Source organism: Perna viridis, chromosome 8 (genome assembly GCF_037379345.1).
Source record: "Perna viridis isolate PV_CMFRI_1.1 ecotype Kerala chromosome 8, ASM3737934v1, whole genome shotgun sequence".
Taxonomy (NCBI): Eukaryota; Metazoa; Mollusca; class Bivalvia; order Mytilida; family Mytilidae; genus Perna; species Perna viridis.
In genome coordinates this window covers 20,162,271-20,173,643 of record NC_142452.1, presented here as the reverse complement: position 1 = coordinate 20,173,643, position 11,373 = coordinate 20,162,271, and the positions used below count along the sequence as shown (strand labels likewise).

The 11,373-nt window shown below is 34.2% G+C and overlaps 1 protein-coding gene across 1 annotated transcript; it reads right to left on the bottom strand.

Annotated features, from left to right (window-relative positions):
• Positions 1 to 454: 454 nt before the first annotated feature.
• On the bottom strand, positions 455 to 5,813 carry LOC148609695 (large ribosomal subunit protein eL15-like). The gene is made up of 4 exons (XM_088540867.1): positions 5,769 to 5,813; positions 4,396 to 4,574; positions 1,518 to 1,654; positions 455 to 934 (listed from the first exon to the last, which is right to left on the bottom strand). Exons 2-4 carry the CDS (start codon positions 4,565 to 4,567, stop codon positions 629 to 631), a joined length of 615 nt encoding a protein of 204 aa, XP_088396993.1. The 5' UTR covers positions 4,568 to 4,574; positions 5,769 to 5,813; the 3' UTR covers positions 455 to 628.
• Positions 5,814 to 11,373: the final 5,560 nt, after the last annotated feature.

Below are 11,373 nucleotides of genomic sequence, written 5' to 3'. Positions count from 1 at the left end.
TTAGGAGATAACCAACATTGAAAATCCAATAGATTCTATTGCATTTACAGAGTTACCTACCTTAATTTTGAAAATCTACAGTGCATTCTGTGTAATGTTTATCTCCTAAGAACACAAACTATATGAAAAATTGAATGTTTATTTATGTTCACTTTAGCAATTCGAACAAAAAACCAAAAATACAAATATGTAGGCTTTTAACCCATGAATCACATTTTGCAAGATTCTTAGCTGGAGTGCTACTTAATGTATAATAATATATGTTTATTTCAGGTTTTATTGATTGTGTGTGAGTGAGTGTTTATTAGTAAATTTTTGTTTGCATTGTATTCTGCGTGTTCTTAATATTAATTTATGAGAATAGAGAGGTATGTAGAAGTAAGGTCTGTGTGAAATTTTTGCCCTCTAGAGTTGAAATGCTGTACAGCAAACTGGTCAAATAAATAAGGCACAATAAGTCTGAACTCCTTTCTTTATTGAGTCATTTAGATATCCAGAGCCCTAGCACTCTCTGCATAGTTGAGAAAGCACTCCACAGGCCAAAAAAATGTTTTTTGTTTTTTTTTTTGGAAAAAGAAAAAAAAAATAAATGACCAAAAAAAAAAAAAAATTAAATTGAAACAAATTATTAACGTTTCCTGTGAACTTGGAGGGAGTTGTTGCGCTTCCAGGCAGCACGACGTGAACCACCAATGGTCTTGGTAAATGTATGTCCTTTTCCAAGACCTCTTGATGATTTTCCAGCTGATGTGAGACCACGCATTTCTCTGTGCTTGTGGACAGGGTTGCAGAGCCATTGAATTTTGGGATCTCTCCTGATAGCCTTGTGGAATGGATCAATCAAAATGATCTCATAATACTTGTAAGAGGAGTCCTGAGCTACCCAGTAAGAGTTCAATACTCTCAAGGCACCACACTTACGACCAACACGCTCCTAAAAAGCAACGATTTTTTCATCACACAAAGTACGATAATCAATTTAAATATTCATAGTTTTTTTTTTATTCCTCAAGTTTTTCATACATTTTTATCAAAGTTTAAGCAGGTGATTTAATTTCTGCAAGTTTTTCCCCAATTTTTTACATTTTCAAGTTTTCTGAAGAAATCATGGAAGAAACTGATTCTCCTTCAGCCTATTCTAAATTTGAATTATTTCTTCACTCAATATGGTAACATTCAGATTTCAACATGCTTTGAACTATTCTCACATGTTTAAATCTTAATTTTGCTATCTTGAGAGGAGTATTAATTTAGATCACTAATAACTGAAGAAGAACCAATATTTCTAAGTCAAGAAAGTAGAGTTTTTATAGTAATTTTTCACAATATTTTGTTGATGAAGTTAAAATTGTAATGCGGCAGTTTAACAATTTAATCAGAATCTGTAATGAGCAGTACATGCACCGACATGTATCAAAACTTTATGTTGCCACGAAATATAAAGAAAATAATCCAAATCAGACTACTGATGACATTCTTTAAGTACTGTAACTAATGAACTAATAAATAATTTATACCTCAGCAATAGATCTGTGAGACCTCTGGAATTTCAGTTGGTTTACACCATGGGTTTTTGGTTTACCATAGGTGCATCCTTTGGCAACTGGACGTTTACGTCCTCCTCTGCGGACACGGACTCTGTAGACAACATAGCCTGCAAGAAAATCAGTCATTCAGAGGGATGATTTTATGAGGTTGTCAAACAGTGGAAATTGGTAAAATCGGTAAAAGAAAAAGAATCATTAACGTGAAATCTGAATTTCAATTAGTGGAATTCTGCTAATATGCTTGAAAAAAATATCATCCCTGCATTAAGAATACAAATTTATTAGCCTTCTTACCATAAAACATAAAAAAAGATAAAATAGGAAAATGTTGTTTAGAAGTTAATTAATTCAAACAACAAATGCACCTGTTTATGAATAATGTATACATAATACATTTGGAATAATGTTTTCACAAGGTAATATACAAGTATGTATCCTATCAAATAATCTCACTTGAACTTTTTGTTTAAAATGGCTATTAATGCATGAAATACACCTACATATACCTCTACAAAATATCTCGAACTAAAAATTTTTTTTATCAATGACAACAGCTCTGTACCATAGTACAGGGTTTGCAAGTCACTTCCTCGCCAGAGTTTCCAATGAACAACATACTTCTGGTATCTTGAAATGCTACTTCACCATGCAGAATCTTCTATTCATAGCTTTACTTAACACTTATTTCATGTATCACATTTGTCATTTTTTCTCTGTATTTTTACACAGAATGTTTTGCTTTTAATACTTGACTCGACATCTAAATGACAAATATCCATGCATTTGTATGGTAGAATAGGACCCATTGAGAAACCTGTCTTACAAACCTTAGGTCAACTTCTTAAATAATCTGTTTTACGGAATTTTTTTTTTTAAACTGGGTCGAGGGGAGCAAATAAAAATTAAAGTCAAAATCTTGGCGAGTTGAGGGAAAAAATAAAAAATAAAAGTAATGTTTTTCATTTTTATTATTTTATTTGCTATATTCTAAATGTGCGAAAAGTAAAAGCTTTTGATACCCAATATGCATTTCACTTCATTAATTATTAAGACTGATTGATACTGTTTTCTCAAGGAAACAGAGAATACACACAAATTTCAACTTTTGAAAAGATGTATAAAATATTTTTGATGTGCAGACACATTTGTACCCATGTCCAAGTTTTTTGCTACATTTCCTAAGTGTTTTGAATGTGTATTTCAAGTCATTTGTAAACATTTTGACCCTTCTGACAATATGTAAGTAAATACATCAGAACCCACCCTACATTTGATCCTACAGTGACTTTGTTTCCAGTTATGGTTAACAGTTGGAGAATCACATCTGTATTGTGTCCTATGTATGACTGATATAATGTGTTTTAATAATGGTTTTATTGGTAGGTGAAATGACCTTGATTAAAAAGCTGCAGCTGAAATGTGCAGTGTTGTCCATCAATCTTTTGTTTATGTAATTTGATAGTTATATTTAAAACGGTACGTGTTGTCTCCAATAATAACATGCACATTTACTATAATGACCAGTAATCATCAGCTGTTCAAGCCAGATAAAATGGTAATTATAGGCAAAATTTTTACCAAGTACAGTATATGTACTTATATATGAAAAAGGGACTTCTTAAAGTATTTTGCAATGTTTTATATATTTTCAATGTTGAAGGGGCTATTTTTCAATGACAATTTGACTTCATTGTGAAAGTAAGTCAATTTTTTACCATGCTAAATTTAATAAGTGGATTACAAAGTGAATAGCTCAAAATCTAACCAGCGATGCCCGTATGAGGAAGGGGTTTTCGAAGGAAAGTTTGGACAGTTTCAGGGCATGAAATAAAAATTTAAGATATTTTGCTGGAAATTTGGTATTTTTAAACCTGATTTTATGAACTTTTTTGCAAATTTTCGTATATTCATGCATGGTTTCTATGGTAACCCTATTTGTTGTGGGTAATTTTTTTCCAGAAAATTTTTACTGCACCCTGAAGGTCTTGGTTTGAGCTATTTCTAGATATATAGATTTACAGATGCTTAACAATTTTTCAAAGTGATCAATGTTACAAAGCATCAGATTGCAAGACCAAAATTAGGCAGTTCTACAATACTGTGGAGTGCTGGCTATATGCGATTCCATAAATTTATCCACAGAGGATAATCTTATCTCTTGGTGATTAGATAGGAGCGTTTTCAAGATGATTATTTTGAATTTGCAACTGGTATTGCAATAGTTGGTTACATCGGTATGCGGAGGTGGAATGTTGGACAACTCTTACTTTGCAAAATGTAAATAATTTATGTGCAGAACGTTTTACTGTGTTACAAGATATGTTGAGATCAGACATAACGTTGAATATTGCCCGCTGGTGTGTTGAGCAGGGTTTGAGAATGTTGTTGTGGTCGGCCATTGACCTTCAGTGTTTTTCATTAACTAATGATAAATTCTGAGAGCTTCCAATAGCTTACTAAAATAAAACAATCGCCGATTGGTCACTTCTTTTTTACTCGTCCAATGAAAATTTGCGATCTATTCTATTTTTAGCATGGGATTTTCTTGCAAATATTCCAGGAGTCGGCGAAATTTACAAAAATATAAAATAACATTCACCTACTTTTATTTTTATTTTGGTTAAAATAGAGTCGGCGGTCTAGTAAAACAGATTATAAAATAATGTTGGCCTTATAACTGCAATTCTTTAGTAGTTGTATTATAAAATATGCCTATATATTAATGAATGATTCTCCCTACGCCAGAATCTCATTCAGTTGATAAAATGCATATATTCATAATTAAGCTGCAACACAATCACTTTCACAAAATCTCTGCATGAGTGTCAAATTTGGATGATGCAAATACCTTGTTTAGCTCTGAATCCTAGACGGCGGGCCTTATCTGGGCGGGTGGGCCTTGGAGCACGATGAATTGATGATAGTTGACGATACTGCCAACATCTTACACGAAGCAGAAATCTCATAACATCACTCTGCTTTTTCCTATAAATTTCCTGCATGTACTTGTAGGCTCCCATCTTGAATCTAGAAAACAATTATCTATTTCAATTACAGAACAAAGCAAGCAATACATGTACATACAAGATCATTAACAGGTAATAAGTTCTCACAATACAATCCCCCATTGTCATAGGAGCACTTAAAATCAGTTTCTAATTCCTTTTTAATTTTTAATATTTCAAAAATTTTTTTTTGTTGGCAACCATTTCTGAAATTTCAATATGGCCAACTGTAAGTCCTTGTAGTGTGTAATTTTTAGACCAAGTTTCCTTCTACATCGACTACGATTTTTGTGATTTATGGATGAATTTTTTGTATGTTTGAATGTCAGCCATGTTTGAAATAAGACATATCTACATATGGTGGTCTATTTTTGTGCCAAATTTGGTTTTATTCCTTTCAATTGTTCCTAAGGAGTTGCGTGGACAAGACAGAGGTTAGGAAAAAGAAAACACAGAAGTATAATGTTCCACAACTTCGTTGGGAAAACACAGAAACAACACTTAAAGGGCCACAATGAAAAGATAATGGCAACCTATCTATCTTCCACATTATGCATATGGATATACAGATACTCATCCAAGAGAGCATTTTTGTATGGCAAAATTCATTACTGTCGAGCATGTGTGCATGGACTCCCCCAACACTTCAGGTAAATCGTGTTTCAAAAACATGCAACCTTAAATACCTTTATTAATCAAAATCATGAAGATATTGACTGTAATAAAGAAAATCAGCACACGTATCAATGCATTCTACCTTACTATGACAATGATGGAAGAAACGAAGTACAATTCTTTAACTAAAAATGCAGTAACGATGAAAAATGATTTTAGGGGGCCTTGCAAATTATTTTGAGTCTATGTAAATATTCTTGAAATTTAGTGGGTTAAAACACTCTGGGGGAAAGGTTATTTCCATTCAGAATATATATATTTTTAAGCCAATGTCAATGAAGGAGGTGAACAATACCCAGTAGGCCAGAAATTACAGAATATTTATTCTAAAAACTTTTTCAGGACCAGAATATTTATTCTAAAAACTTTTTCAGGACCAGAATATTTAATTCCAATATATGCCAGGCCCCCTTTCAGAATCAGATGGTCGTCCACTATGCACAGTGTCTCTAGTATTGAAGTGTACAGTAGGAAGTCGACAATTTTAAATACAAGTGGTAGATTACAGTGGATTCTGACAGAGCAATAATCGTACACTTGCCTTCTCTCGTGTCCGGAAGTAAAAGGCTTGTTGTACTGACTTCCGGTTAGAACATTTTGCGGATCGGGAATATATATATAAAAAAAATAAGAAACGAAACTTTGGTAAAGTCAAGTAAAATATTCTTTGTTTCTCTCCTTCAACTGAACAAACGGGCTTCATGGGTTGGTAGTGGTGTTGCAAAGTCAATCCAAAGATATGAATGGTTATGTTATATGTACATGCATGAGATGTCACTCGCAATGTGACGCTTCGGTTGGGATTTTGATAACTTGTAAAAACAAAGGGATTTTGACTAGTGATGCAGTAAATTAGATATTTCTTAGTCAGCAAAAAAAAAAAAAAAGAGCTTATACGTCACCGAAGGAAGCGTTTATGGCTGTATCATCAACTTGGTTCAGTATACTTATGGCAAGAAAGAGCAACAATACCCGGTTTGTACCTGCATTTTCGGTAGCTGAAAAACAGCATAATGGCAGCTGTCATCCCGTTCCAATGTCACGAGACGTATTCTAAGTCTTCTAAAAGTCTGTTAGGATTAAGATCAGTACACTATCAATTTAATTTAAGTTCATTTACGTTGTTTTAATATCTTTTTTTTAATTTTTTTTTGTCATATGGGATAAGAATGTCTTTTGTGGCCTTGTAGGTTAGAACTTTCGGCATATAAAACGGTCTTATGTAAAGAAAGGCCCCATTTTTAACTCACTAATATTGTTGGCGACGTCTTGCACCCGTAATTTCAGTACTTAATATTGGCATATGGTTTGCATAAATATATAGTTATATGCCACGTAATGCTGTAGATCTTCGCCGTGTTTACCGCCTCAGCGTCATAATTCTATCTTCATATGAGATAAAAATGTACCTCTTAAATATCATACATGTGTGTTCTACGTTTGTTTCTTGCTTGTATGAGAACGGAAAGTTTACATAAAATGACCAGTTAGCATTGAACATTACCCTTTTTCCGATTCAGGAACAGGGACTCGTTACAAGACTATATAGGACATATACAATAGCACGGCCCCGATATCTATGAATATTCATTGCCAGTAGTTTTCGTCTGGTTCCTAATCTGGCGCCCTGGTATCATAAGCGACCCAAAAATATCCCTACAACGTTTACTCTTTTAAAAAATATCATACACATATTTGTGTGTGTATGTGTGTGTTTGTGTGTGTTGTTTTGTTGCTTGTATGAGAAAGTTTACATAAAAAATGATCGGTTAGCATTCAATTTATGTAATATTACCCAGTTTCCGATTCAAACACAGGGGCTCGTTACAATTGATTATATATATATATATATATATATATATATATATATATATATATATATATATATATATATATATATATACGCAATCATATCATTACAAGGGAAATCACCTGGTTTTTGAGCATATCGCATTCATGCCATTTCGGATGTTGAAAGTAAGCCAAAATCTGTGATCGAGAATAATTGACGATAAGCGACTTTGAAGACTTCAGTCTTTGATTTATAAATGTTGACGTGGTTCTGAAATGCTCGAAACAGTGACGGACATCGGGGTGGTTTCGGGGGTTGGACTATGCACTTGTTTGTTTAGAATTTGGCAAATCATGAGCAAAGAATATGGTTTGGAACCCCTTTCTTTATCAGAGTAACTGTGTCCTTCAGTAAATATGTGGATCTGCATTTGCATGCTTTCGATTGGTATTTTAACATCCGTCTAACTTCATATTTTTCTCGTCTCACAAGCCGAGACGTGATAAATAATTGAAAACTCAACACGGGGAACCAGTCGCTTTACACGGGTAACAGTCAATGATTGATTGAGTGATTGATTGTTGGGGTTTAACGCCCGAGCAGCAATATTTCAGCTATATTCAGGCGATGGACATGAAGTGGGATGATAAAATGAACATGATATGACGACGATGAAATGAAAAAATGGGATAGGGCACAAAAACAATAGGGTCGACAAATTTAGAATGCCACTAAAAAGGGAGGGATGGGTAGGGTCGGGCAATTTAGCCTCCTGTGGCGGAGCGCAAAGGTTCCTACTCCTATCGAATACCACAGCATATAACACGCCAGGGGTACACCATTCCACCAACTGGGGCACACATCCCAGTTGCTCTGTGGGCAGAGCGCCTAGCCTCCGGCTAGGTTTCTGAGCACTATTTAGTTGGCCATTTCGACAAGCTTAGCGCTGCTGCAGGCCTATTCTTTTGACACCCGGACCTGCACGCTTGTTTGGCTGAAATGATATGATGAGAATCCGCACTCGGCACGGGATGGCGGCTCTTAAACTTGATAAACCCGAACAACAGAAAAGAAGAAGACAGAAAAAAATAAATGTTCTTAAGGGATTAATATTACTTAGAATAACTTAGAAAAACATAACTATCTTGTGTGTGTTTAAAAATACAACAAAACTGCGATGGGATACAGTAACGCAACCGCCCGTCCATAATATATTTGTGAACACACTACAATTAACGTCCTTCTAAAGCTCCGCACAGCCGCAGATGTTCGTTTCCTCTCTTACTAACCGCTGCAGACAGGCCTTTCAAAATTCTCTGATATAATCCCAACCAAACGTCGTTTTACAATCGAATAATTATGGACACTTTAAACTGGACATAATTCTTGGAAAAAAAATTAGATTTTCAATTATCATATTTGCTGAGGTACAATGCAAACATTTGTGTCTTCACACTAACACAGTTAATCCGACATATCAGTTTAGTAAGTAACCTGTAAAATTGAATATTTACTACATCCACTAGGAGGAATTTCGTTCATGAGATCATTACCAATTGTGACTCCTTCATCTATCCAAGTATATTCTACAACAAAAGAAAAAATAACCTAATTTCTGCTACTGCTTCATTAATTCATTCATTTCGTCACTTCACTTGATCAATTTAATTCGGTTTTTGACAACTCTGATGACATTTTCATCTTCAATTATATAGCAACGGAAATTTTGTCTCAATAAAAGTCAATATATACTAAGTATCTTTAAAAAAAAAAACTACAACTAAAGCTAAGAGACGGTTCGCTTTTTCAGTGGCGGATCCAGGGGGTGGGCAGGGGGCGCCCCCTTAGAAAAACAAAATTGTTGAAAAATTGTGTGCGTTAAATCATGAAAAACACTCACTTCGTGAACCGCATCGGTGATCCTGTTAAGAAATTTTGTGCCTCCCCCTTTTACATAAAACTCTGGATTCGCCACGGATTTTTGACATGCTATTACTTATCCTTAATTTCTAGGATTGATTTATTATCTCATACAGATTTTTCTTCCTAGCAGTAAACAACAAATGGCTTATGCGTCTAACATTTTGTAGACAACTTAAATATCCAAAGTGAACGACTGGTTTATTTGGGAAAATGCGTAGCAATTAATTATAGGTATACTGACAAGAGGTTAGAGGGTCAATTATTTTAAATTGGATCGTTATTAATTCAAACCAAATTAATCAGTATATTTAGTACAGAGTAAAAGTTGTTTATTGGTGTTTTGAATAATGGTGGAAATAACACCGAATTAATCTGCATATTATAGAAATCACTATAACTCAAAGTGTTTGCATTTTAATTTAAACGGGATATGCCAATTGAACTATTTTCCTACGTCAGTGTATAAGAAATAGTAACAGATGCTAACAGGCTTCACAAATCTGTAGGCTCTGGGCACAGGCACTTGGGTCCAGGATTTATATATATATATACTAATATTAACACGAATACTAATCAGAAATAATAATAATAAATAAATAAATAAAAAAAAATCAGGAACAACATCACCCCTAAAGTCATGCAAATCAAAATCTGAAAAAAAGTGAACACCTTCAATATCTGATATACAATCTATATAAGTTTCATTAAATTAATACCATTCAGTGGTGTAGGAGGAGCTGCGGGTACATGTACGGTACTAGGCTATAATCATCGAAGACAATGTCCGTGTTGTCCAAAACCCATCCTAAAATGACAATTAGATCTTAATTTAAAATTGGTGCACATAGATAATATTTCATACAATTTGTGAATGTGTCATTAATATCAAAATACAATTCAGTGGTGTACAAGGAGCAGCAAATAAGAAAACTTTCAAGGGTATCCCCCGAAAGAACTGCGCGTGTAACGGAAGAGCGGATGACGTGCAGATGGAAGATCGGACACGCTTATCACTATTCCCGACTTGCGGATCAGCATTTTGTCAACATTTATCTCCCTTTGGAGCAGGTGTCTATTCGGAACACGTAAGGTTTTCCATCCGATACCGACGATACTTTAGAAAATCTTGAAAGTCAAAAGGGAATTTCTCGTTCTACTGACCCTGCCATAAATTTTCTTTACCCGGGATACAAATGAAAATCATCCTTATGTAACCTACTAACAAAATGAAACACCCTGTAAATTTTAGAAACACCGTTGTGTTTGTCTGCTGGGGATTTCATTTTCATTCGAATTACCTCTTTTTTCTGCACCCGAATCCGAACATCAATTAGAGAGACTTCGAAATTACACCTGCTCTTACGGGAGGTAACTCCGCAAAAACATAATAAAATATGGCTGTATACAGAGCTCCGCAAGTAGGGAATATGCCCCCATTTTTCAGACAAAAAAAATCTGTATTATGTAATAATGGTTATTTTTGATAAATGAATATTGATAAAATAAATGTCCCTATGTCTTGAGAATGATATACAATTTCCGTTTTCAAAAAGCTGTTAATCATTGTAAATGATTCGAGGGTATTACCCCCCTTTTTGGACTTGGGATTTTGGATTCCACACAATCCAGAAGGACATGCACGGTAGTTTGTAGGCAAATACAAAACAAACCAAATACTTGCACGAAAAGAAATATAGAACACTAACACAATAAAGTCGATAGAGATGTATTTTTTGCATACGGTATTAAATTATGGATTAAAGGTTAACAGATGGAAATGTTAAACGGATAAGATTTTACATAGCGAACTCGGTGAAATAATAAATAATGCATATATATGAAGGTAATTTAACTTTCGAAAAATACTGTTTCGTCATGCAAAATTAATATCATTTATGACAGTCCTAGGATTATATAATTCATCGATGACTTCATTTGAAATCAATATGGAATCGATCAAGTACGGCGTAGGTGTGACTTGCAGTTTTGAGAAATTTTCTTTGTGATTTTTCATAAAGAAAACTAGCAAATGAAATAAAATAAAATAAAATAAATAAACAAAGATGTCTGAACAGGTCCAGTTGAAACTCTCTACTCAAGCATTTCACACGGTTTTCACGCGTTTCAGTACCGTAGATTCCAACCTCTCATGGTGAAATCGGTCACAAACTACAGAACTTTTCGTAATTTGACACCCTTTCAAAAATCACTGCAATATATATGAATTATAAAGAACTTTGTAGATTATGATCGTTGTCAGCCTATCTAGTTAACTTAGACATTCTGTACTAAATCCATGAGTTTTTAACACGTGTTTTCTTTAGTTCGACAAAATAGAATGAACTTTATACAGTGTACTAGTGTATTAGTTCCCCCGCGAAGAGGAGAACAGAGGCGTATCCAGGATTTCAGGTTAGGGACTAAATAGAAA